The sequence below is a fragment of the Aythya marila genome, assembly GCF_965140915.1.
Source record: "Aythya marila genome assembly, chromosome: 5".
Classification (NCBI taxonomy): domain Eukaryota; kingdom Metazoa; phylum Chordata; class Aves; order Anseriformes; family Anatidae; genus Aythya; species Aythya marila.
The window spans coordinates 26,720,347-26,746,422 of NC_139046.1; the positions used below are offsets into that span (position 1 = coordinate 26,720,347).

The window sequence follows — 26,076 nt, forward strand, 5'->3', positions numbered from 1 at the left end:
GTCTGGTGTCGTCACCCCGTGCGTCCTGCCTGGTGAATGGGCTGGGAGGGATTTTTGGAGGTAAAGGGGAAGGCACAGAAGCAGTAAAGGCACAGGAGCAGAGGAGCACCCCGCGGTGTCACCTCAGAAGGGCACAGCCCTTGGCACTGGTCCCCTGCCCATCTTTCACCATTCCCCCACAGTGAGGGGCAGCCCAGGGCACCAACAGAGAGCCCCAAAGCTGACCTGGCACAGGCTGCCCAGAGGAGCTGTGGCTGCCCCATCCCTGCAGGTGCTCAAGGCCAGGCTGGATGGGGCTTTGGGCAACCTGGGCTGGTGGGAGGTGTCCCTGCCCATGGCAGGGGAGTGGAACTGGGTGGGTTTTAAGGTCCCTCCCAACCCAAACCACTCTGTGCTTCTATGATCCTATGCCCTACCTGCCAGCAAGCCCTGGGGAAGCAACAAAAGCCATTTTGGGTGCTTTTCTCTAGGTTTCAGCAGACAGCGCTCTTCTGCTGCCCTCCTTCCTCCCAAAACATTCCGTACCCAAATTCCCCCTGGAACCATCCCCCTCTGGTGTCAGCAGCAGAGGGAAGAGCACTGCCCTGGCTTACAGCATGGGGTGGGAGGCATCCTTTTGGGTGAAAACTGGAAAGCAAGGCAACACCCACACCACACACCCACCCAGAGGGCAGTCAGCCTGGAATCAGCGGCAGACTGGGCTGCACCTGGCAGGAGGAGCCCTTGCTGTGAGCAAGGCCCTCATGCTGGGGAAGCTCATCCCAGCCAAACGAGGCCCTCCAAGCCCTGTTATCCTCTGCCTTCACTGCTCAGGCCCCGGAGACTTGATGTGAGCCACGGGAGGAGGGTGCAGGACAGGACTTTGTGCCCAGGCCTGCACAGCCCTGCAGGCCGCCCATCACCCTCGGGGCTGAGGCAGAGCGCAGCTGCCGCCCCCCAGAACAAAAGCAGCACAGCACAGAAGGGGTCTGAGGCTGGTTGGTGGCCTAAAGGTGTAATTCCATCTGGGACTGTCAGACCTGGCTGGCAGGCAGACAGCAGGCAGCAGCAGGCCGCCTCTGCTGCCCGTCCTGCGGGTCATGGTGCAGCTCAGCCCTCCACCCACCGTGCACAAAATCACCAAAAGACTTCCAACGCTGGGTGGCTGCTCCTGGCACTTCCAGCATCGCCAAGGCTATTGCTGACAAGAAAGCAGCAAGCTCCCCCCATCATCCTTTATTATTTTTTTTTTGCTTGCTCAGGCCTCTTATATTAAAATAAACACCAGGCAGCCAAAAGGGCAGAGGCTCACTGTTGTTCTTTATTAAACAGTACAGCTGGGTGTAAGAGGCACACGGACTAGTTTATTTCCCCTAGGCCTTACACAAAACGTGGTACAGAGGAGGAGAAGTCAAGGAGCTGGGAAAGCTAGAGGAGGAGGGGATGGCTGGGTGCAGCGGCACGCACCCCATCCCTCACCCGCCTGCCTAATGGGGGCCAGAAGGATCCTCCCTGCGATACCGAGGGCTGCACAGGGGACATCCCCATCCCCATCCCCTGTCCCTGCTGCCCCATACCAGGGCTTCCCCCGCAGCTCCTCCATCCCTGGCTCCTGGACCAGAGCGGGTAGGAAGCCAGGGGCCCCAGCAGGTCCTTGCCCTGGGGGTAGTGACAGCTGGAAACAGCGCTCGGCCAGTCCCACAGCAGCTTTCCCATAGAGGTGGCCTCTTCTCCAAGCACTCACGTTCAGCTCCCAGCAGAGCCGTCAGGCGCTGCCTCTCAGCCGCTTCCTCGGCTTTCTTCCAGCAGGTGCTTTCTTCCTGCTCCTGCCCTAACGCAGCTCCGCCGCACACAGCTAACGGGGCACCTGCTCCACCCCGAAGTGGCCGTGTCTCAAGTACGGCGGAGTTATTTCCGAAGGGCGAGGAAGCTCTGCGGATGGGCATTGTGTGCAGCTGGGAAGCACTCCAGGTCCCGACAGCATCAGCAGAGAAATTCCAGCTATGCTTCCTCTGGCCGAGAGCCAGAATCATTTCTGGAAGCTGTTGCCATGACATGATTGCAACCTTCATTTTTATTCTAAGGCATCGTTTCTTGTATTTACTTTATTCTCCTCAATACAAAGCATTAAATAGCCACCACTGCTGCTGCAATTCAGCGGGCTCTCAGGTTAAAACCAACCAGCCAAGCAGACAGAAATCCTTCCAGGCAGCAGCCCACAGCCACTAAGAGCAGCCCTACCTTGGCATTAACGTGACCCCACTGCTCGAAACAGCCCCAGGACACACAGTAAGCCGTGACCAACCTTACACAGGGAAAGACCCTGGGTGGCACGCAGGGGGGAGAGCACCAGGATGGACCCAGGAGCAACACCTGGGTGAGGAGAGCAGGTAAAAGCTCGCCGCAGGGACTGGGGAGGATGGCAGCACTGCACGGCCAGCTCCTGCCTCTGCTGCCCAACACGGCCGCAGCCACCCCTGCCCCTGGAGCGAGCCGAGCCAGGTGCTACCTGCAGAGCTGAACCGGGCACAGCCGTGCACGAGAAGCGAGCGGTAACAGCCTCAGCAGGTCTCGAGCACAGCAAAGAGGATTTCAGGCAAGTGAGCCTCCGAGGACACCTCCCGCTGTCATCTAACTAGGGTGGGCAGCGAGGGGAGAGGAAGGGAGGGGAGCCAGCTGAAGACCAGAGCACAGACACCAGCACTGGTGCTCCAGCTGGCCCCAAGGAGCCTGGGGCAGGGTGGAGGAGCTGTGCCGCGCTGCTTCCCCACTTCACTGCGGAGAAACAGCCCACGGGCCGCCAGCAAAGGCAGAGATGTGGTCGTGTCAAAGCAAGGCAGGATTACCGAGAGAGACCTGAAGCACGCGTGGCTGGAGGAGATGGAGACGGGCTGGTGCACAGAGACAGACGGAGAGAGGCAGAGAGAGGGTGAGCGCCTGCCCCGCGCAGGGCTGCTGCGAGGCCAGCGGCGGGGAGGGCTGGCTGGGCTAGTCCCCCTCCGCGAGGGGCTCCCAGCCGCGCCGCATGGCTTTCACCACAGCACCGTAGAGTTTGGTCCAAGCCTCCCGCACGTCTGGGCTGAAGGCAGCGCCGAGGCATTTCTCCAGCATGTACAGCAAGGACTCGCCGACGGTCTGCAAACCAAACGGTGAGGCATCAAGCTCAGCAGCGGGGGAATAACAGGCAGCCCCTTCTCTTGCTCCACCACACTTAGGGCTTCTCCCATTGTGGGGCACCTGCGGAGGCAGCCAGCCCCATCCCTGGCTGTTCAGAGGAGCCCCAGAGGCAGCCCGGATCCTGCTCAGGAGCTGACCCACACCATCCCCCTGCCCTGCCCCTTGCTGGTTCTCACCTCCCCACCAGCTCAGTGGGGAGCAAGGGCTGACGCGGTGTGGGTGACACCAGTGGAGAGCTGCACACCATCCTCCGTGCCTTCCCAACACCAGCAGCCAGCCCAGTCCCCTGGCACAGCAGTGGACCAGCAGAGCTGAGCGATGCCAGGAGACAGGGTGGGAGCCCCAGCGGGAGGCTCAGGGCCTCCCTGCTCCTCATCCTGGGCTGCGTGGTGTCCTGCCTTGCCTGGACTGGCCAGTGTCACCACCCCGAGCAAGGTGGGTTTATGTCTGGAAACATGGAGGGGCTGAGGTTCAGCATTCCCTAAGCATTTCCCTGGGGAAATGCCTTGCTCCCCTCTGTCCTCACTCCCTGGGCAGGAAACGAGGGGAGCTCGAGGGCTTTCCTGACCAAGCCAACATCACCGCACAGCTCGGGGCTGCACTGAGCCTCCAGCTTTCTCTCCAGCCAGCTGAACCCAGCAGGTGGGCACAGGAGGGTGGGGACAGCCGAGGGCTGCAGGCAGCGCTGCACAAACACAGCCACAGCGGGATGAAAGAGGATGCCTCACCGAGAAAGACTCGACCTTCACGCCGATTGCCTGGTGCTTCTTGCCGAGGTTGCAGAGATATTCCTCCAGGCAGGGCAAGTTCTCCAGGTGGCTCACGGCCGCATCAATCACCAGCATCACCTACAGGAGCACAGAGGCAAAAGGGCACTAACAAGGCTCTGCTGCCCTTCTGGAGGAAGGGACTAACCCCTCGGCTTCACCCTTCTCAGCCTGACGGCCACCACCACCTCCCAGCACAGCAGGTGCCCCCTGAGCTTTCCTTTGCTCTGCTGCAACCTGTGTGCCACCACTGATGGCAGCACGCCCCACATCCTTCTGCAGGACACTGCCAGAGGTGCTACAGCAAGCAGCACTGCTGGCCTCCCTGCTCCAGAGGAGGGAGGAGAGCCCCGCAGCAGAGCAGTTATGGGCCAAGATCTAACACTGATGTGGTCTTAGGAGCCCAGGACAGCTGCAGGGGAGCCCTGGAATTGCCAGGACTAGAGTTGCCGGCTAGAAGTTACCAAGATCTAAGGTTAGCCAAGATATTTTGAGGTGAGGGGATGGCTAGCACAGCCAAGAGACCTGGTCTGGCAGAGCACGTACCACGGTGGTCTGTGAGGTGCAAGAAGAGCCAAATGGAGACAGGACAGAGAAGGGTTAACGAGGGATGAAGGAGCAGACAGACCAAATTGGAAGAAGAGATTAAAGCCAGGGCACGGTTGGCTTGGCAAAGCCAAGGAGTGATAGAATTGTGCTCCACAATTTCAACAGGGAAATTATCTCCAACAAGAGCAAAGAGCTATTTCAGCTTAAGGCAGTAATAGCAGAAGTAAAAATGGACACAACTTGTCCAATAAGCAGGGGCTGGAAAATAGCAAAAAGCTTGCAGCTATCAGAGGAGAGCAGTCCTGAAGCAGCCTCTCACAAGGAGCAAGGCAGGCACGCGAGGCACTGCGCTGGTTTAAAGATGGAGGCTATGAAAACCAGCCTGAAGATGGAGGTTACGGGGTTACGAAGGCATCTGCAAGCCACAGCTGCGCTCTTTCTCTGCCTGGCTGCTCCTCAGGGCTCGGAGGGCTCCTGCTGTGCTGGGTCTGGCTCCCTCTGTGCATGAGCTCCCGCAAGGCGACATCGGCATCGCTCCTCTCCCAGTTCTGGGGGGAGAGGAGACTGCTGTGTGCTCCCAGCCCATCCCAAACCCCAAAACCCTGCCCGGATGCTTCCTCCTGCCCTGCTCTCACCTTCCTAACGTGATCCAGGAACTCGGGGGCAGACAGGCACTCCTGGGGGCTGGCAAACTGCTTGCAGTTGTACTGGAAAAGGGGCAACAGGTCAGGGTCCAGATCAAACAACCTGCAACAGCGAGAGAGAAGCCCCCATCTCCTCACGTCCTTAACGTGGTGCAGAGCCCCGCTCGCCCCACCAGCAGAAACCCAACGCCCCCTTTCCTCCTGCTGCTCTCTCCCCACCTGTGAAGGACGTGGAAGTCCCAAAGATTTAGCCTGGGGAAATGCAGGTTAGCTGCTGGCAAAAGAGGTTCCCCTTTCCCTTTCCCTTTCCCTTGGTCCCAGCTCTCAGACCTGTGGCTCTGGCACCTGTGGATCCATCCCAGCCCGGCACCGCTCCCCCAAATCCTGCTCGGTGCCTTCCCCTTCCCACTCCACGATCCCGTTGAGCCCCAAAGCTGCCCAAACTGGGGAAAGCCCCAGTGCTGAGGGGAGCCCAGGTACTCCAGCAGCCTCCCCTGTGCCTGGGGGACCCTCTCCACGAGGGGACCCCGCACACCGCAGCGCGGGGCTCCCCATCCACCAGGTTTTGCCCTGGCCCCCGTTCCCCTTTCCTTCCACCAACTCTCCGCTGGGCTTTCGGGGCGACTTCTCACAGGTTTTTCCCTTTTTCTTTCCCCACAGCCGAGGCACTGATCTCCTCGGGCGAGGGGCTCACCCACACAGCGCATCCTCAGCTCCGGGACCGGGGGGCCACCGGGGCGACCACCGCCACCTGCCCGGGGGTGACGGGGGGACCCTGTCCCGTCTCTTGGCCGCCCCCCACTCTTAATCGCTCACCTGGAGAAGAGGACGAGGCCGTGCTGCACCGGGCTGCCGCTCAGCCGCCGCCAGCTCTCCCGGATCAGCGCCCGCTGCGCTCCTGACAGCATCCCGCTCGCCATGGCGGGGGCGGGGAAGGGCCCGCCGGGGGGGGCTGCCCCTTTCCGCCCGCCCCTCGCTCCGCCGCCACCTCCCCACCGCCCCCTTCACCTCGGGTCCCCCCGCCCCGGCACCGTCCCCACGGAGCCCCCCGGCTCGCACCTCACGGGCAGGGCAAGGGGAGGACAAAAGGAGCGACCCCGGCCCTCCCTGAGGAGAATTGGGGCTGGGGGCGCTGCTCCCGCCCTCGGGGACCCCCTCGCCCCCTGCCTCCTCTGGGAGAGGGGGGACTGAGGCAGCGGGACAGGCAATGCTGCTAAGGAGAGGAGGCAGCTCAGCTCTGTCACACAGCTCCCGGACACCCAACTTCTTCCCTCTGATGCTCAGAGGGAAATGTGGCGTTTAATTTGGCCCAGGGATGGAGGCAGCGCAAAGGAAACTTAAGAGCAAGCAGCCAGGGGCTGAAGCGGCACAGCAGAAAGCAGACAGCCAGAGCAGTCACGCAAGCTGGGGGTAGCAGAAGGATGGAAGCAAGATGAAAGTGCAAATGGCACCGAAACCAGCAGTCAGCTCTGGAGTAACGATGGTGCTGATCGCATTACAAGTTCTGCTCCTACCCGTCAGGCTTAGTTCTTGTCATTAGGAGAGAAGACTGCAACCTGGGACCAGAACAGGAGCATGTTGGCTCAGTGGGTGTAGAAAGGAGGCTCTTCCACTCAAGAGTACTGAAATCCAGCCCCAGAAGGAGGCAGGTTCAATGGCACAATACAACATCCTCAGCCCCAGCCACATCTCCCCTCCCAGGGGTCTTTCTCCAAAAGACCCAGCCTGACAGCACCGACTGCAGCAGCAGCAAGAAGCCTCAGGAGGCATCTCTGGAAGTGCCAGCACGAATTACCTGTTTTCTCAGGCCCCACGTTCTCACTGTAGACCAGAAGATGCTGTATGTGAAAAGGTCCATGTATGTTAGAGGAAGCTAGAACTCTCTACCTAAATTCAGGCTCTTGAAGAGTCCCACAGACTCAAAGACATTGAGCCATGAGATGGAACTATGGAGTCCCACAAATACTTCCAGATCTCTGGATACTGAGCCAGAGGAAAATGTGGTTCCAGGTTTTCTGTGCTTTGAATGTCATTGCTAGAAAAGACTTCATTGATGCCAAAAGTCTCAGGTCCCAGTAAGACACACATGCAAGCATCGTTTTCTTTGTTAAAACTGCAGCATTTTATCTTTCACAATCATTAAGAAATGCCTGAAAAACATGATCTCTACACCTCTAAATTTCTGTAAAATGAAGACTAAATAAGGACCATGCAACACTGAGGAAAAGCCACAACTTATCACAGCTGGGCTTCTGGAGCACACAAAGCGACAACCCTCAGTGCTTCCCACTGCTGGCACCATCTTCTGGTCTCCAAGTTAATGTTTAGAGCCGTGTCTTGGCCATCTGGTTGCAAAGGGAACACGGCCCAGTAATAAATCACTGCAACTGCTGGAGCAGCAAGGATCCTGAAAGAGCAGCTAGGACAGAAGCAGGAATACCAGGTTAATCTGAGCAGAGCAGCGAACACGAGCCCAGCAGTGGCAATGCAAACATGAACCTTTAGCTATCTTGCTGCTGATGGAGCACACCAGCAAGAAGCACGAAGCGTCATCCCATCTGGAAGGATGTGTGTGCAGTCAGAGCACAGCCTAGGCTGAGTATCTGCCTAGCACCATTTTGGGTATAGTCAGAGCTGGGTGACAAGAGAGGAAGAGAAGCACCCAAAAACCAGGCTGTTGTAGTTAAGAGTGACCAGCTCCTGAATGCAAGCAGCATGGATACAGAGGGTGCAAGGGCAGGAGGGGAAGATGGCTGTACAAGGAGACAGTGCAGTGAGGCTCCCTGCAGTCTGGCTGGGATACAGGACACCTTTCCTCGGCTCTGTGCAGGCACCACACCAGCTGCCATGCCAAAAGTAACAAGGAAATGCAGGCCGAGCTGCTCGTCCTAGTGGAAAGGACATTTCAGGCAGCAGCACTGAAGCCACGATGGCAATAGAAAATGGTGGCTCGCCTCCAGCTTCCCCTCCGTGCCACAGATGGTGGCTGCAGGCTGAGCCCTCGCTGTGGGCGCAGACGGGACCACAGCAGCAGCAACACCCACTGAGTCTTCTCCTGTGGAAGATGTGGGGCACAGGCAGGGAGGTGGTGATACCCTGCCCGCCTGTGGGCACCCAAAGCACACTCCAGTACTAAACCCAGCAGAGGCTGAGAACCAAAAGGAATTCCTTCCTTCCCACCACCACACCAGCTCCTTCTGGGCGGGATGCGGGCACGTCCAGGGGCAGGGAAATGCCACAGAGAAGCCATTCCCCTGCTGCCTATCCCACTGCTAAGGGGGCTCTCAAGAGCATTTTTTCCCCCTAAAACAGCCTATGTCTTCCAGCACAGGAGGAGGGAGCTGTAAGGAGGGATCTGAGGTGGGAGACAGGAAGAATTCAAGGGTGAGAGACACCCAGAAGCCATTTGCATGGCTTAAAAGCGAGGACCCAGGACTGGGGAGGCACGGTGCTTCTCCTTGTGTGCAGAGGAGCCGTGTGGCTCTGGGGGGAGCTCCTTCTGCTGCCACAGCACTGAGCTGCTGACAGGACGAGTGGAGTCCAGGGAGACCCTGAGGTACAAGGAAGAGCAAACAACAAACTTCCCTCAAGTTCAAGTATTTAGTGAGCCTTCAGGCATACAGAAGTCCAGGGATGCATCAGGAGGTTGAGCACTGCAAACATTTCCACAGCCTGTGGGTTTCCTGCCATGGCTGGTCCCCAGCTCCCTTGGCTCCATACACCTCGACAGGCGGCTCAGCTCTTTTCTGAAATGTCCTTGGATTTCTGCAAGACTTTCCTCGAAGCTGTCATGAGTGAAGAGCCACCAGGTCAGCAGCACAGGCTGCTCCAAAATCATCACTAGGCCAACTGAAGAAAGGGGAGGCAAATTTCCAGTGAAACACTCAGGCCTCCAATAAAGCCCTGGTGTGCTTCAGAAACCACACACTTCTGTTTTAAATTTGTGGTGGATCTCATTAATCTAATCTACAGCCCCTCCAAATTACAGTACCAACACTCACAACTTCCCTTGCCAAGTGCTTTACTTGTTCAGTGCCTCAGTTTACCCATAGGGAAAGAAATTTCCAAGTCTCATAAAATGGTTCAACAGGACATGGAATAAGCTCCAAGCACCAGCCCCCAGCCCTGCCCTCAGGGCCCAGGGCACCTGGAGAACAAATCTCCCTGCCCAGGGAGGCCACCTGGGCCTGGCCTAGGGTTATGGCTGTGCGTGTGCTGCCGTGACACGGTCAGATTTTGTTCAGCTGCTGTTTGAACACAACCAAATCCCCCCCTTTGGACTCCTGCTCATTTCCAATTCTACATCCGTGAGTCCTCATGAATAATGCCCCTCTGATCTAGTTGCTTCAGGCTTCCTGCTCGCCTTGGAGCCAGATTCCTGGGCTTGACTAATGCCCCCTTTCCACCCTTCTCCTCCGCCACAAAAGCACAGGCCATGATGTCTCTTCCTTGCTCCAGCCCCCCGTCCCCACCCTCAGGCGGGTTCAGGAGCCATGCCACGTTTCCAGCAGGCTTCTGAAGCTACCCCCTCAGGCCACGACGCGGCACAGCTCAGTGGCAAAGCAAATCACAAAATGCTGTTGCATAACAAGAAGCAAAAGAGATGCAGGAGGGAATAATCTTACCCATAAAACGATTAAGGCAACAGCTGCAGAGCTCGCTGACTGCCATGGTGCCTGCAGGGAGAGCAGGGCAGCACCACCGACCTTGAAGATTTGGGCTAAGGGGGGAGGAGGCACAGTGTATGGGAGAGAATTCAAAAGCAGAACAAAACGAAAACGTGTTTTTTGATGTCCCTTTGGTGGTAAGCATCCACAAGTTCATCCTAGGCCTCCCAGGGCCCAGATGGGGAAAGTTTTGTGCAGACAGGTGAAAACAAACCACGGGCTGACAAGGCAAGAAGCTGGGAGAGAATCCAAAGGAGACCACACATTGCTGCCAGCCTGAGTATTCCTGCCTGTAGAGGAGAGAGGATGCCAGACCAGGTCTGGCAGCTACAGATGCATGGACCTTACCTTGGTTGTTATTCTCACCTTGTGCTCTCTTTAGCACAGTTGCTATCCCCACCACCAGGCCAGAAGCAGCCTCTGCCAGCACACCCGGCCCCTTAGCAAGCAGTGTCAGCATGGTTACGTGGCTCCCGCAGGCTTGGAGCTTCCCCAAGCTGTCCTTACACTGGCTTGGATCATCTTCAGCTGCTGACATGTCATGGCAAAAGCCTGGTGGGAGGATGTTTTATCCTCCCAAGAGGCTTCCTCTGAAGTTCCCCCACTGGTCTTGCCTCGTATCAGAAGCGCTGTTGGTACCAGTCTCTGAAATGCTCATTGATTGCCTTTCCTCTGATCTCAACTCCATTCTTTCCTTCCTTCTTGCAATCCAAATGGATACTATTGACCAGGGTCTCTCCTTCAATCATTTGCCCTACAGCAGTTTTCTCTGAGAGCAGTGCCTTTGCTGTGATTTATTAAAACAGACATTTTGCCTTTAATTGCATCCCTTCTTTCACAGCAAGGCTGTGCTAGCATCACCACCTTTCAGCTCTGCACTCTGCCATCTGCTTTCAAAGCAAACTCCGTGTGTTATTCCTGCTACATGTACAGTCCCTTTTCTTGAGGAGGCTTCAGGCCTTCCCTTCACCTATCTGAGCCATCCCAGTTTCGTGTCCCTCTCAAAAATATTCCCCCAGTTCACCAAGAAATTTTGCTGAACAGTTTTGCTGATCCCCAGTCAGAATGTGTTGTGTTGAATAAACATTTTGGCTCTGTCTTGAAGAGATTGACATACTTATGCCACATGATAAAGCACTTTCCAATCCATTAGTAACTAAATAGGATATTAAACAGCAACCATTAGCAACAAAGACTTGAAATCAGCAGGCACAGATAGCTTGCACCCATGAGTCCCACAAGAGCTGCCTGAGGATATCTCCAACCTACTTACATTGTTGTTGTGGTTTTTTTTTTGTTTTGTTTTGTTTTTAATAATCCTTGGAATAAACAGAAACTTCAGGAGACCGAGTATAAAAATGCACTCATGCTTAAAAAGGCCAAACAGGATGATTAAGTAAGGAAGAAACCAACAAGCCTGACAAAAAAACATCGCAGACAAAATAATAAGAAAGCCGGGAGGACGTTTGTAATAAAAGCATTTGAAGATGGGTGTGCAACTTCTCAGTGATCTGTTAATCCGTACCTTTCCCTCTTTGCCAAGTAGTGGTCTAATTCTTTATCCATCTCATACCACTGATGTCCTCCTGACAGTTCTTTGCTGTCTTTGATATTCCTCACTGTGTCCTCCTTTTGTGAAGCAGCCTATTTTATTTCCCCCTCCACAGAGCTCTTTCACAGCAGCCCTTAGTAACCCAACAGTTTTCACTTCATCTGCTTCCCTCTTGCATTTGAAGTCAATTAAGAACTTGCTACTTAACTTTTGATCTTTGGCTTCTTTGGCTCTTCCTGACCTTGTTTTGCAAGTGGACAGTCTGTGCTTGTGCTCTTGTTATCCTTATTCTAAATCTCTCATCAGACTTGCTTCCCATGGGATTTTGCCTGGAAGTTATCAAATTGTTTAAATTCACTTTCTTCAGCTGCACTGGCTTTTTTGGATTGTTACCACATAGTTCAAGTTTTACTAAGGGACCGTTTCATGTACCTTCATGTTCTATCTCAACCATCTCCTACCCATTTGTCAGCTAGTGTCCTTCTCTACCTTGTAACCAAACAATTATTGTCCCTAAAGTATTTTAAGGGATGAGCACACAGCCAGGGTAGGACTCAGCTGGCCCAACACAGACATGTTCACCTAGGCAAGGAACAATCTCCCTTTCTGGTCAGTGGAGAAATAAGGGTACTCCAGAACTACCTCGTCCAAAACTCAATGGTGAATAAGAGTTGGATGAATGAAACTCAAGTTTTATCAGCTGCAAGGACGTCAGCTGCAAGACAACAGGATGACAAGCTTTGGATGAAATCTGGAGATAAAAGAATGACTGCAGGAATGGTAAATACGGAAAAAGCATTTTCCAGTAATCGTAATGCTTGGTAGGCTATGCACATTCAGGTAAGAGCACAAACTTTCTGTTTCCAGATCATGCATTACATGGGACAGAACTACAGTTTGGAGATGGTAGATTAGAAGACAACTCTGAAGTCTAAGACAACCACATGTAAACCGGGAAATAGTGGTAGGAGCAATGAAAATTCATTTCAGCATATGGAACTGGGGAGACTGATGTTTGAAGACAGCATGCTGTTTGGGAAACCATGGGGGTAAACTGAAGAAAATGAGAAAATAGGCACAGAAATCAGAGGGACAGAGAATGCAAGTTCAAAATCTGCAGTAAAAGTTTCTATATTTGGTTAGCAAAAAGATTAAGCAGCAGCTTGAAGACAGAGCACAAAAATCTGTATGAAGAGAAAATACCAAGTTATATAAGAAAACCCTCATTCCTGTTGAGTAACGTGAAATGGAAAATGGCTGTAATTTAGAGACACAGAAACCTGGCAGATTCAGAACAAGATGTAATGAGAACCACGTATGGGGCATTATGCAAATGGCATCAATCATCACCTCCATGAGCTCAGTCACCTGAAGAAAGAAACCATTGTTTTAGAGGGCAGTGGTAAGTTTTATTTCAGCTGTAATCAGCATACTCTGAACAGCATTTCATTCCTCTTCCTTCCAGTCATCTCCCTACACTCTAGAACAGCTTCTGCACCAGCAGTCCTTCCTTCCAGGATAACAGCCCGAATCAGGCAATACCCAGAGACCAACTTACGCTTTCTGAAACAGTACAAAACAACCAAGGGCTTTCCAGTAGCCATCTGTCAGCCTATTTTATCACCTTGTGCAGGTCATACTCCAGTTTCCAGCTGTCCTGACTTTACTTCAACAGCCCTTGGACCATGTCTAAACAGACTGGCTGGCTCTCCTCCAGCAATGATTTAGGCATCAGTGTGTAGCCACAAATAAGGCGGCTGTATTTTTTCTACTTTCTGCTTTTACGTTAGTAATGGCAACCCCTTGCTATCCTGTACTTAAAAGTAAACACTTCCCTGTCACTACAGCCTGGCGTACAGCCTGGCTCAGACTTACAACGTTCCAGTTTTATTATGTTCTTACATTGTTTTATTAGATTTCTGCATTTAGTTCACAGCAAGGGCCTCATTTGTACAAAACTGTCATCAGTCTGATGTTACGGACACTACACACTCTAAGAATGACTCATAGAAAAATGTTGGTTCCTTGAAAAAATTACTCGATCTGTCAAGTTGAATGTCTAAAGGCAACCTACCAGAAGTCTGATGAATACACCCATTAAACAGGACGCATTACACATACTTACAATTTAACAGTTTTACCATAGAGAAATAAATCCACGTCAACAGACAGCACTTCATCCTCAGCCAAATGTACCAGTTTCGCTTCCCGCTGTGCTCATCAGCGCATCGCTTGGACTGCAGCAAGGCCCGACCTCCGGGAACTGCAGTCCAGCAACATTTGCATGCTAAGAGCTGATGCTGGCAATGACTTCTGGTTTGTAGATCACTGCTGCCCTTAGTCAGATTCACCATTGGAGAACTTCAGTTGTGCATGCGAGGAAAAGACTGGGATGGGGGAGCTGGAACAAGATATAGCCCCAAAGAGAATGCTAGAAAGAATAGGTATTTAGAGGTATTTATTACAAATTTGAATTCAAAATTCTATCACATTCTCCATGATTCCCTGTACAAAATACATTTATAGCTCAAGGGACCATTTTCCCTTCCACACAGTACAGTGCAGTAATCCCACTTCTACAACATGGTTCATGGACAGATGGACACATGCACACGCACACACCAGCAGCATTAGTAAGAAAGGCTCAGATTATAGGACTACTACAAATGAGCCCCTCTCCCCGCTGCTCCAAGCTCTTGGTCCGTCAGGGGCAAGTTCTCCAGGATGGCTCTAAACAGTTCCTCTTGTAAAACAATAAACTCATTCACTGAGGTTTTAGGACCAAACACAAATTCAGCGGGAGTGGTTTCTGAGCTAGTACCTCCCCTACCACAGCTGTCACCCGTGACAATCATAGCCCTTGACATTCAAAGAAAAGAGCACAAGTGAATTAAAGAAGTTAAGCAACTCACAACCAACCATGCAACTCAGGTCTTAGTGCCTTAAAACAGACAATTTTCAGTCCTGGCTGCTTGCAGCCCACAGCACCATGAAGACAGCAAACATGCGATGGAGGTGGTCTTATCCTCATCTTCCCTTTTCCAGATGGAAAGAGCCTTATGATATTCTAACAGTCCACACATTTCTGCCTTCATAGCAGTCACACAGCAGTTAGGTGAGGGGGAAAGTGACCCAAGGAGCGGTCACTTGCTGTAAAGGGGAAAAAAAATGTTACCTACATTCCTCAGCTGGTGGAGATGCAAGGCCAGAGCCAAGGAGATTTTCACATTGCTGCAGTATCTTGAGAGGAGGAAAGGGTGTTACAGCGGCACTTGTGCAGAGTGCCAACTCAGACTAAATCACACAGGCACAGCCTCTGGAAGGGAAATGTCTAAGTGCAACAATGGGGAATTTCAGGCAAATGCCTGTGTTTCCATGTTGACAGCTGGTTCACTCTCAAGTCCCTTGATAAAGATTCTCAGATGTATACAGAGGGACAGTTGGCAGAAAAATCCTACCCTATGAAACATTTCTTTACCTTTCCATAATTTGGTTCTGGTTTTACTCTCACTGCAAGTGATAGGTTCACTCAGGATACTGTGTGGTGTCCTGTCCTACCCCTTGTTCTGACTCCCCTACGAAATGGGCACACAGCCTAAAAACTTGGAGGAAAACCAATGACACATCCTGTATGGTGGGAAGCACTTGAAAAAGCAGAAGGGAGGAGAGAGATATGCAGAGGTAGAACCTATCGATGCTCTCTGTGCACCACCGAGGCCACCCAATAGATGCAAAAAGAAAACTCTGCAGAGGAGTGGTGCTGGCTGTCTTATTGGCAGGACTGCGAAGGAGGCTGGTAAGCCATGCATGGCACACAATCCTCCACCTGGACCAAGGGTAATACCGATAAAGGAATCTCCACTCAAATCCTCCTTGCGGTCACAACTCTTGAGTGTGTGTAGTCCTCCTCCTGGAGGCAGACCGGTCCCTGCTGCTGGAATACGTGTGCACAGAGGTGTTCTGATGCAGCTGTTAACACAACCTTTTTAAGATGAATGGCTTGTCTAGGAGAAGCCAGATGAGCCTAGAAACCATCTATCCATCCTCCGAAGACTGAAGAGTAGAAAATATTTGCACACACAGACCAAAAAAAAACAACCAAAAAACAAACAGCGAACCTGGAGGCCTGCAGCTTTTTGTGTTCTGAATCTATACACACAGTTTGATGAAACACTTCACTAGTGATAAAAGGAGCCCTGTCAAACAAACTTCAAAGCAAGCAAATGCTCGAGGGAGCAGCACCTTCTGGCACCTTCTGAAAAGCACCACTAGCTATTTTCCACGTGGCTTGGGAAGAGGACTAATAAGCAAGCCTCAGGATGAACCTGAACTCATCCCACAAACACGCATGGAAAAGGTGAACTAAAGCAGCCCAACTTCCATTCAGAATGCAAAGAGTGCTCTGTACCCATTACCTCACGCCTCCACCACTGAGACCTTCTATATCAGAGTCAGTGAAGGGAATCCCATTCTATTTTAATGACCTAGCAAGATACTGGTTACTATTCTGTTCCAGATACGGCCTGACAAGTTGGTTTTGTTTGTATGTTTGCTTTTGAGAAGCAAATATTGAGAATCAAATACCATTTTTTTCCATTGCTCTTCTACTGTAAGCAAGCAGCAATATCCACTTACACTGACTTGAAAACCCAATCCTTGGAGTCCAGTGGTTGCAGATGAAATGCGTGCATTTTTTTAATGTCTAGTCTTCAAATGTAGACCTTTTAATACTATTAAGTACAGATTAAAAAAAAAGATTCAGCTGGAGGTTGCTCCCTCTTGTGGAATGTTTGGATTATTTTTTTCCACTGTATGACACCATCCAATTACCAGCACACAAGACCTGAGAAATAGGGTAGTCTCAATGCCAATCAAATGCTCTCAGAGGATTTCTGAATTGGCAGTCCTAGAGGAAAAAATAAACACCTTTGTCTATACGGAAACAGAAGCAGGGGGGATGGGAGTAAGATAACTACCGCCTTCAGCCAGCTAACCCCCAGACTCGGAAGCATTGTGTTACTGCATAACACAAGTTTCTTGTTTTTTATTTTTTTGCCATTAGTGTTAAAGACAAGTTAAAGGCTGGAAAAAAAATACACTTCAAATCACAGCTTTTGTCAGTTTTTGTGGAAATTCCTCTCCATGGCAATGGGACTATTGTAAGAAAACTCTGGATCAGGATAGCAAGGCATTGGGCTGATCATCTCACCAAAGCAGATGCTGAATCACATTGCCACAGAGGCAGCACTGCAGTCTGTCTGCCATGCTGCCAACAGTTAACGATTCGCAGCTCCTGTCACAGAGCTGGATCTGAAGAACTTTGCAGCCTTCTCCCCCATCCTTCTTTCGTAGATATCACCTTTGTGAACCCCTGGCTCATGCAGGTGGGGGCACTTCCTGCAACAGCCAAGTGGAAGAGAATCATCAAACCCAGTAGCTAATTAGTGCAATGACTTCCCACTAAGAATTATCAGCAGGTAATTAACTCAAAACCTTTAGAATCAAAAGCACAGACCTCTACTATCGGAGTTAGTTTCTATAAGAGTCAGCTTCTGGAGAGAGAAGTGACACTCCACACCAGAACCTTACAATAGCGAGCAGCTGCCTTACTGAACAATCCTACAACTCCTCTATTAAAAAGGAATGAAAGCCAGTCTGATGGAGACAGTCCCCCATGGAGAACAACTATCTTGGGGATGTTAATGCAGCCCTTCTGTGCTGTAGGAGTTAGATCAGAACTCAAGGTTTGGTAAGAGAAATGAATGTACATTTAAACACAGACACACACACGCTGCTCTTCCAGTACCCACAATTTTGATGCATGGCTGAAAAGCAGAGCAAGAAATCTGAAATGTTAGGCTTGAGTTCCTTGAAACAAACACAAAAGAGTTTTGCAAATATTAGTTCTTGAGACACCAACACAGCTGGGGTCTAAGTAGCGACCATGAAATGTGACAAGAAATTGAAACTGAGCAAAGCATAGATGGACTAACAGGAATAATTCACAAAAGCAGACCTAATAGAGGAGAAAGGCACCTCATATTCCACTTTCTTGGAAGGGGTGGATTCAACATTCAAGAGCTGTTGACATTTAAAGAATTTTTGCCTGGCCTCACATTTCCTTCAATGCAGTAATTAATTAGCTGGACAGCCATCTATGAGAGGGAACTTGCTCAGTATTGGAATATGGAGTACAGATACCAATGGCCAGTTCTGTAGCTGCCACATTCATTAAGATGAATCCTTTTTCCTAAATGCCATAGGTACTGGCACTGGAATAGCTTGGATCAGAAGACAAATGATAGCTGTCTAAAATTTTCAAGCTATCATTTCAGTCACAATCACACACCCAAAAGGCCCATCTTCACAGTGTACTGGGGCAGAAAATAAATCACCTGCTGTTTCCACTATAATTTCCTTAGCAGTTTCAGAAAGAACTGCAAAGCAGCTACAAAGTGCTGAGCTGGAACAGTCTGGCTCTGAGTGCAGGCCTGCTAGGTGATTGCTCTAAATGATTAAAGGTGACCAGAAAGCAAGGCAGTATAAAAGGATAAACAATCTCCATCTCCCCTGTCAGCAGAGGGCCTGGGAGACAGACAAGGCACAGTGGCTCAGGAGATTTCAAGCAGACCCCTTTCAGTCCCATTATAAAAATTCAGGGTCAGAACAAAAAAATTCCGACAGCCAGGGCTGAGCAGTATGGGGATCCCCACAGGCTTATTTGAAGCTTTAGGGAGAAAAACCTTGCTGTCAGAAAGGTCATTAAATACGGTTTAAATCCCAATGCCTTGGACACTATCTGGCTCTCAAACTGCAACGGTACTTACATTGCATGTAGGAAGACAGACACACACACGTAAACATGCAACTGCACACAGTCCAGCTTGTCCTGCTCTGACTGCTGCAATGCCACTGCTGTTTGCCTGTCAAGAGTTCTGATACACTGCTCAGAACTGAGAGTTAAGCAGCCCGCTGTCCAGGAATATAACTTAAGGATTCACAACATGAGTCTTTCTAAGAGAATCTTCTCATGGTCAGCTTTTGCATCCTCCAATGCAGGCAGTGCAAACAAATGCCAAAATAACAGGGCTGCTAGACCCAGAGTACGCCAGAGAGAGGGCATTTTACAGTCACATCTCCAAAGTGCCAGAATCGGTTCGACATGCAGCAGTCCTTGTGCTTCTTACTCTCTGTTCCCAGGCTCCCTTTGCTGGCTCTAGAACTCCCAGGAGTCCATCCATCGGAGCCCTGCCATGGGGCTGCTGGGGTCGGAGGCCATGGGTCCTATCATCCCGTAGGACAGAGGATGGAAGAGGTAGAAGCTGTGGAAAGAACCCAAAATCAGAGACCACACAGTTTTTTGTCTCAACAACAATGCAGCGTGTTAGTCCATACAGATATCCTATGGGACCTTTGTTTTTTGGATGCTCTTGAACTTCGCTGGTGACATTCTAATCTCTGCTGAGTACAATATACACATAATACAGTTTCTTCACAGGTATCATTTTCTTTTAGGAAACAATAGCTTTGAAGAACAGCAACTGAGAAAGCTTGCAGCAATGAAGAATTTGCCTGTGTTTGAGGGATCTGGCACCACCTGGCATGGGGACTAGAATCAGAAATCACTGAACTCCGAGTTCAGCAGAGAATGGAGCATTCATACTGAGTGGTAGAATGAAAGAAAGATTCTCTGCAATGGAAAGATGTTTTAAAACATGTTGCTGGGACACAGATGCTGAATCTAATCAAATTTGAGAGTTTAGATTTGGGCTTGATGTTCAGCAGAGATGAGAGGCAGAGACAAATGCTAAGGGTAGTTACCAGGCACAAAGGTTCCACTGAGACTGTGGTTGTTACACATTCAGAAGTTGAGCTTTCAGCACTCACCTGTACACGATGAGTAGAACCAGCGCCAGGATCCCTCCTCCATATACTCTTCTAGCTGCAGTGCTGGGGGACAAGAACCCAGCAAAGAACTTCAGTAGTGTGTCCCAGGTGATTCCTAGAAGGATGAGGCAGAAATCAGGAGCAATGCAGGAGCCAAACAAGAGTTGCTACATTCAGTCAGACTGGGCTGACCAAGCTCTATTAACACCAAAAAACCTTGTCAGTTTTTAAATCTATTTACCTTGCTAGAATTATACAGATTGTTTTCTATCAGCAGAGTTATTTTTTCTTTCTTTCCCACTTGAGATCTGGACCTCAGCCTGTTAACTAAGGTGGCACAAAAATCACAATAAAAACTACCAAGATTGAATTACAACTGGACATGACAGAAACGTAAGGACAGCAAAAAAAAAAAAAAAGGAAGTAACACATATAAAAGCACAAAGTAACAATGATACAGCAGAGGATAGGAATCACATCTCAATTCAAATACCCTAACCACTAGACATGACTGCCTCTTCAGTGTGGCAATGAAAAAGAGACAGGTAGGCACTGCAAGCTGCTTTGTGAAAAACATTTTCATTTATTCAGTGCTTTCAAGCACTTTACACAGGCAGAAAAAAATATGAGAATATACTGTTTAGTCTGAAAAATCTCCATTTAACAGAATTTCACCTGTTTCCCTGCCTCATCTTCTCTCAGTCTTCTGTATTTACCTGTCAACATGCTGGAAAAAAGCATGGCAGGAAAGTAGTGGTGGAAGTAGAGAACTCGGCCCATCATAAAGAAGGGGAGGTAATGAAGGAACCAGCCCAGAGCAATCTGTCCTCCACCATGAAGCACAACCCGGGACAGTTCTGGAACACAAACAAACAGGCTTCAGCAGAAAAAAAAAAACACACAAACAAACAAACAAAACAAAACAAACAAACAAAAAAAACAGATCCTATTTACAAGCCTCGTCACAGTAAGTAGCATGTGAATCACAGCAAAATAAACAGGAATGATCTTTGGAGTAAGTCATGCATTGGTCTGAAATTGGTCCAAGCCTCTGCACTATCCTAGCTACATTCTTTTTATATATACACAAACACCTTCCAGGAGAAAAATGAGCATTAGGTATTATATAACTGCATTTATGTTTAATATTGCATTTTATTATTATATAGCATTTTGTATGTTATTACATTTTACATAAGAAATATGTCTTAATATATCTTTTTTGATAAGTCTCAGTGGATTGGCAGGAGGTTGCCCTAGAGGCTCTATGTTAAGACCAAATTTGCAGTTTCTCAGGATGCACATTAGACTAATTAGGTCATTCCAGTTTCCGATGTTTTATGTTCTCTGCAATGAGACTACAAGCCATCTAGATGATCACTTTGCCAGCCTTTCCTGGAAAGAAACGTTGCTTAGCTTTCACAGCATGGGGAAAGGACCGAGAGCTCTGATGTCTGCATGCAGATTAGCTAATCACTTATTGTTTGACTTAATAGTGTCACATCATGTTTGTTATTTCCCTTCCAATGTAGAGATCTACAAAAGTAAGTAGCCATCGATGTAAACTGCAAGGTATGACTTCTTAGGATTTGCAAAAAGCTGTATTACCCTGGCTGGGGTCAGTAGCTCTGTTAGAAAAAACATCAGATTTTATCACCTTCTCATAGTGGTATGTCCAGATCAAAAACCGCTCCAACAAATATGCAGCTGGTCATTTCTAAGCAGCAGTAATGCCATGGTTTTGGCTGGGATAGCGTTAATTTTCTTTATAGAGGCTTTTACAATGCTGCTTTTCGTATTTTTAATGAAAATAGTGGTGATAACACACCGATTGTGCTGAGCAGTGTTTAGAGACAAGGACTTTTCTGCTTCTCATGCTGCTGCCCTGCCAGTGGGGAGGCTGGGGGGGGGCACAAGGATCTAGGAAGGGACAAAGCCAGGACAGCTGACCCAGATTGACCAAAGGGACATCCCATGCCATTGATGTCATTGTCAGTAACAAAGGCTGGGGGAAAAGAAGGAGGAGAAGGGGACATTCAGAGCAATGGCATTTGTCTTCCCAAGAAACCATTATGTGTGATGAGCCCTGCTGTCCTGAAATTGCCTGCCAATGAGAAGCAGCAAATGAATTCCTTGATTTGCTTCGCTTGCACATGCAGCTTTTACTTCACCTAATAAGCTGTCTTTATCTCAGCCCATGAATGTTCACACTTCTACCTTTCTGATGCTCACCCCCAGCACCGTGTTCAACTTCCAGAGGCTTTAATATGATTTATGAGTAAGTTTTTAACACAGAAATCCTAACATCAGCTTTTCCGTGCCAGGAAACGAGGGTGTTGTAACAGATTCTATAATGTAGGATGCATAGGAGAACTGACCTCACCTTTGAGTTCAGATGACAGTTGGACACCTCTCTTCAGTGCCACAGCAGTGGAAATTGCTGTCAGAAGATACAACCCAATAGTGAACAGATTTAGCCACCAAACCACCTATGTAGGAAAAGAGAAAGACTTTTAGGACTTAAGGCTGTAAACAGGAATGAACATGTGAAAGGGAATGAAAAGCTACATGCAAACATTTAAGAATAAAATGAGAGAGACAGTCCAAAAGAAAGAAGAGTAAGAGAAACATTGTCACTGGAAAAAGCATGAGTAAGCTAAAATTTGCTAAAGACATTATCTTGGAACCTCCTGTTCCAACTTACCGGGTTTCCCAGCAAATAAACCCGATAATCTGTCTCGTTGACACCAGAAAAACGCAGACCCTGAAGAAACAAACCAGAAGTAAGCAAAAAGGGTTTGAATCCTTGCAGCTTATTCTTAGTTTCTACAGTGTCAAAGGTGAGACCACTTCCCTTCAAGGCAGCTTCAATGTGATTAAGAGGTCCTGTGCTTCCAGAAGCATTGTGAAGTACCTGAGAGCAGAAAGGAAGGGGGACCGATCAACACACCTGGTAGTTGATAGGCCAGTGCCAGGGTTTGGATGTAACTTCATTGTCCTTTGGTTTCAGGCCACTGTTCCCCTACAGATAAGAAAAAAATGAAATGAGCGGGCAGTTGTGCTGCAAAGTCTGCTCATAAACATCTGAGTTTACAAACATACATGAACACTCTTCCTGAATAAAGACAGTTTTCTGACTACATGCACACATCATCTTATGGAGAGAGTTACAATGAGGACAAAGAATGTTTTAATACTACTGAGCAAGTGAAAACATTCTTTGGGTGTGATTAAAGGCAGTATTCTCTCATTTCTGTTCTCCAGGTTTTCTGTCACTAAGGATACACGTTGCATAAGTAAGATGTCTGTTCAGTAAGAGACTACTTCAACAGGCTTCCTTTCACTCTGAAATAAAAACCTCAGAAAAGATTATTTCCATGGAAACTCCTGCAGGTGCTTTCTTACCTGAGACAACGTTATCACTGGTTGCCATGGAAATACTTAACATTACTAACAAGTTGTTTGACTACCTTCTTTAGCAACTTTGAGAACACCTTTGCAAACAAACAAATTAAACCTTAGACTCCCATATCAAAGTGGTACATTCCCATTCTTCAGGGCAACAGAGCTGGTAAAAGGGTTAGGAAGGCACGTCCCTGAGGCTGAGGGTACTTGTGTTGTCTAGACAGGATAAAAGGCTCATTGCTCTCTACAATTTCCTGAGGAGGGGAAGTGGAGAGGGAGATGCTGGTCTCTATCCCCTGGTAACTGATGTCAGGACACGTTGAAACAGCACAAAGCTGTGCTAGGGAAGATTCAGACTGGACATCAGGAAAAATTTCTTTACTGTGAGTGTGGTTAAACACTGTAACAGACTTCCTAGAGAAGTGGTTTATGTCCCATGCCTGTCAGTCTTAAAGAGGCATTTGGATAATGCCCTCATTAATGTGCTTAACTTTTGGTTAGCCCTGAAGCAGTCAGGCAGTTGGATTAGATGATTTTGAAGGTCCCTTCCAACTGAACTCCTTCTATTATTTTCAGGTGGAGTGAGAAGCTAGAAGCAGAAGGGCTGTGGCTAAGATCAAAGAACAAACACAGGAAAAGACCACAAGACCAATCCACCCTGAAAATATTAAATCCATCTCTTTTGCATGTATCTTCAGGCATAAAGATGAAACTGAAAATGCAGCATCTCAATAAGCTTTAAAAAAAAGTAACAGGAGTTTTCCATTTTCAGTTCAAACATTTATTGTGTTTTTAAGTGTCTGTTTACCTAATTTTCCTGAGTGTGACCATAGTAGTATCCTCCTGCTCCACAAATACTAATTTAACTTCAAAACCTTCTGCTAAGTTAGGAAAAAACCTAAGCTCTCCTTTACAGAACAGGATTTCAGCAGCAAAGAGGTTACAGAACTAGACTGTAGCTAAATCACCTTAACAGTAGAGCTAGGCATCAAGCCCAAGGCTTCTAAACTTTTGGAAAAATTAGCCTCAAGAGCACCTCTTTTTCTAAGCAAAAAGGCAAGTAGGTTGCTGGGGCACATAAATTCTGCCCTAGCTTACAGCCATCACCCAGATATCTCAGAAAATGCTTTTTTTTTTTTTTTTTCTTTTTTAAATGAAAGATAAAGGAAGAGAAAATGATCATCTGGAATTAATGGTATCTTACCCGGATCATAACCATGTGGGATTCTAACAGAATTTCTGCAAAAGAAGGCTTCAAAACATCCAGGCTGATATTGGGCACTACAGAAAGAGAGGAAAGTAGATTAGAAATCTGTATGTTTTACTTTTATTTGCCTGTTGCATAATAAAACTAAACTCTCTCCTCCTGTGACAAATCTGCTTCTAGCACCTCTTTTAATTCCCTATGCAATTCATTCATATTCTAAATGCAGAGGCTTGAAGTCTAAGTAACCCCCAGTGAATTTCACATCTGATGTACTCCTAGATTTCCTCCTTTATTTCCAGGAGCAAGAGAAATATGTGTGTCTCTGAAATAAACAGATCTCTATTTCTAGATGAAATTAGAGACATATTGCTCATATGCTTCTGTTTATCTGTAAATGAGCCACGCGTGTGGGAATACAAAATGCAGTACAACAGAAGAGGAAACTCTACCAAGTCAACAAGCCCAGGATTGCTTTCCTCCAATCTGCAGAGTTGCTCTGAAAAGGTGAGGAACACCATGTTTTTGGTAACTCAGAACTCAGCCCAAGTCAGCTGCAATTCATGGGAGGAAAACCACACCAAACAATTCAGGCCAAATGAGGCTGTGACACATATCTAACTCCTGGATGAGGCTGCAAGGCCCATCTGTCATTACTGGCACACTGTTCTCTTCCCAGTCTTTGTCATACTTCTACTATCTATTACTTGATGGCACTGCAAAGTCATTACTTAGCATAACCTGTAAGAGAAGGAAGCAAATATAGCAGAGCAGGGTAGATCTTAACTTAAAAAAAATCATTCAAATATACACAACATACTCATATTAAGAGCAACGATTCCCAATTGAACCAATGACGTTAAAAATAACAGCTTGCACTGCAGTACCTATAAAACTTCATACTTTTGTTACCCAGGACAATCTCAAAATCCTTAAAATGTCTTTATATTTTCCACTACACTTGAAGCATATCACCAGTTCAATGTTCAAACAGTGAAGTCATGGAATCGTAAAATAAACTGAGCTGGAAGGGACTGTCGCATCCAAGTCCTAGCTCCACACAGCACTACCTAAAAATTAAACCACGTGTCTGAGAGCATTTGCCCAAACGCTTCTGGAACTCCAGCAGGCTTGGTGCTGTGACCACTTCCCTAGGAAGCCTGTTCCAGTGCCTGACCACCCTCTCAGTGAAGAGCCTTTTCCTGCTATCCGATGTGAAACTCCCCTTGGCTACACATCTCTGAACAACTGGCCCAAGCTTAGCAAGTTTGCACCTGAGCTGTGGAACAACAGACAAATCCAAATCACTGACTGCCAGTTCTTGCTATCTGATAGCTCATCCTTTCCCTTAACAGGGAGCCAAAATGGACCCTCAATGTAAAGGAAAATAAACGACTCACACTTGGGGTTGATATGATCTTCAAAGTTCCAGAGGGAGTTGGGAGTGTCCTTCAGGTATGGTGTGCAGGTGACTTCCACTTGTTCCCAACCCCTGAGGAACAACAGAACAGTCAGACACTATCCCACCACGCAGAAACCAAAACAGATTTAAAAGAAAGCCTACATACAAATTCCACTAAATATATGGGCCACATTTCTAAATTTGGGTGCCTAACGTCAAAACACTTAGCGCAAAGAAGCTGCACATTGACAACTTCAAGTCAACCCTTACAGTCTCTCCAGAAAAAAACGAAATCACCATCATTAAGTCAATCCATGCTTATAGAAACAAAGGATCAACTTCAGAGGATCCCACCACTTGCTCTGTCACCCTATCTCTAGCAAGTCACATCAAATACTTGTGTAGAAAGTACATCAGACCCTGCAGTAGTCTGACAGATTAATAAGGAATTTTCTATCAACTGCCACTTACCAAGCTTACTTCCACTAATTCATTAATTACATTAATCAACCATCACTTAACTTTCTGAAGGACAGTGATTATTCCCCTTCAAAGTCTTAAAAAAATCTTTATTTGCAGTTACCTGGGTTTTCTTCCCCCTCAGCTCTTAATGTCATAAATATTTTGCAGCAGTGACTTTCACTCACGGGGTAAGTTTGTGTTAGTACAAAAAAATATATACCTCCCTTCCTGAATGCTGTTGTCAGAGACAGTGATTTATTATTTTAAACCAAACACATTATTTACTCATGAACCCAGCCTCACTGAAAAAGATATAAATGCCATTTGCATTCCTGACCAGGCAGAAGTATCTGCCTGCACTCATCATGATTCAGCATTCAC

General features: G+C 48.4%; 2 protein-coding genes across 5 annotated transcripts in view; both read right to left on the minus strand.

Moving 5' to 3' along the window:
* Positions 1–1,286: 1,286 nt before the first annotated feature.
* NGB (neuroglobin) lies at positions 1,287–6,036 on the minus strand (the record flags this gene model as incomplete). The annotated part of the gene is made up of 4 exons (XM_082762226.1): positions 1,287–3,114; positions 3,885–4,004; positions 5,108–5,219; positions 5,933–6,036. 4 exons carry the CDS (start codon positions 6,034–6,036, stop codon positions 2,968–2,970), a joined length of 483 nt encoding a protein of 160 aa, XP_082618352.1. The 3' UTR covers positions 1,287–2,967.
* A 6,355-nt stretch (positions 6,037–12,391) lies between these two features.
* Positions 12,392–26,076, minus strand: part of POMT2 (protein O-mannosyltransferase 2) — a 29,703-nt gene continuing 16,018 nt past the window's right edge. For 3 of the 4 annotated variants that reach the window (XM_082761258.1, XM_082761256.1, XM_082761257.1), the window contains exons 14-21: positions 25,232–25,323; positions 23,832–23,908; positions 22,173–22,244; positions 21,927–21,986; positions 21,606–21,711; positions 19,939–20,079; positions 19,223–19,337; positions 16,365–18,657 (exon numbers count right to left, since the gene is read on the minus strand). In XM_082761258.1, the coding sequence (XP_082617384.1) occupies positions 18,552–18,657; positions 19,223–19,337; positions 19,939–20,079; positions 21,606–21,711; positions 21,927–21,986; positions 22,173–22,244; positions 23,832–23,908; positions 25,232–25,323 (769 nt within the window). In that variant the 3' untranslated portion in view covers positions 16,365–18,551. Of the gene's footprint in view, positions 14,486–16,364; positions 18,658–19,222; positions 19,338–19,938; positions 20,080–21,605; positions 21,712–21,926; positions 21,987–22,172; positions 22,245–23,831; positions 23,909–25,231; positions 25,324–26,076 lie in introns of those variants that run through there. The other variant, XR_014317583.1, reaches the window with a different exon arrangement.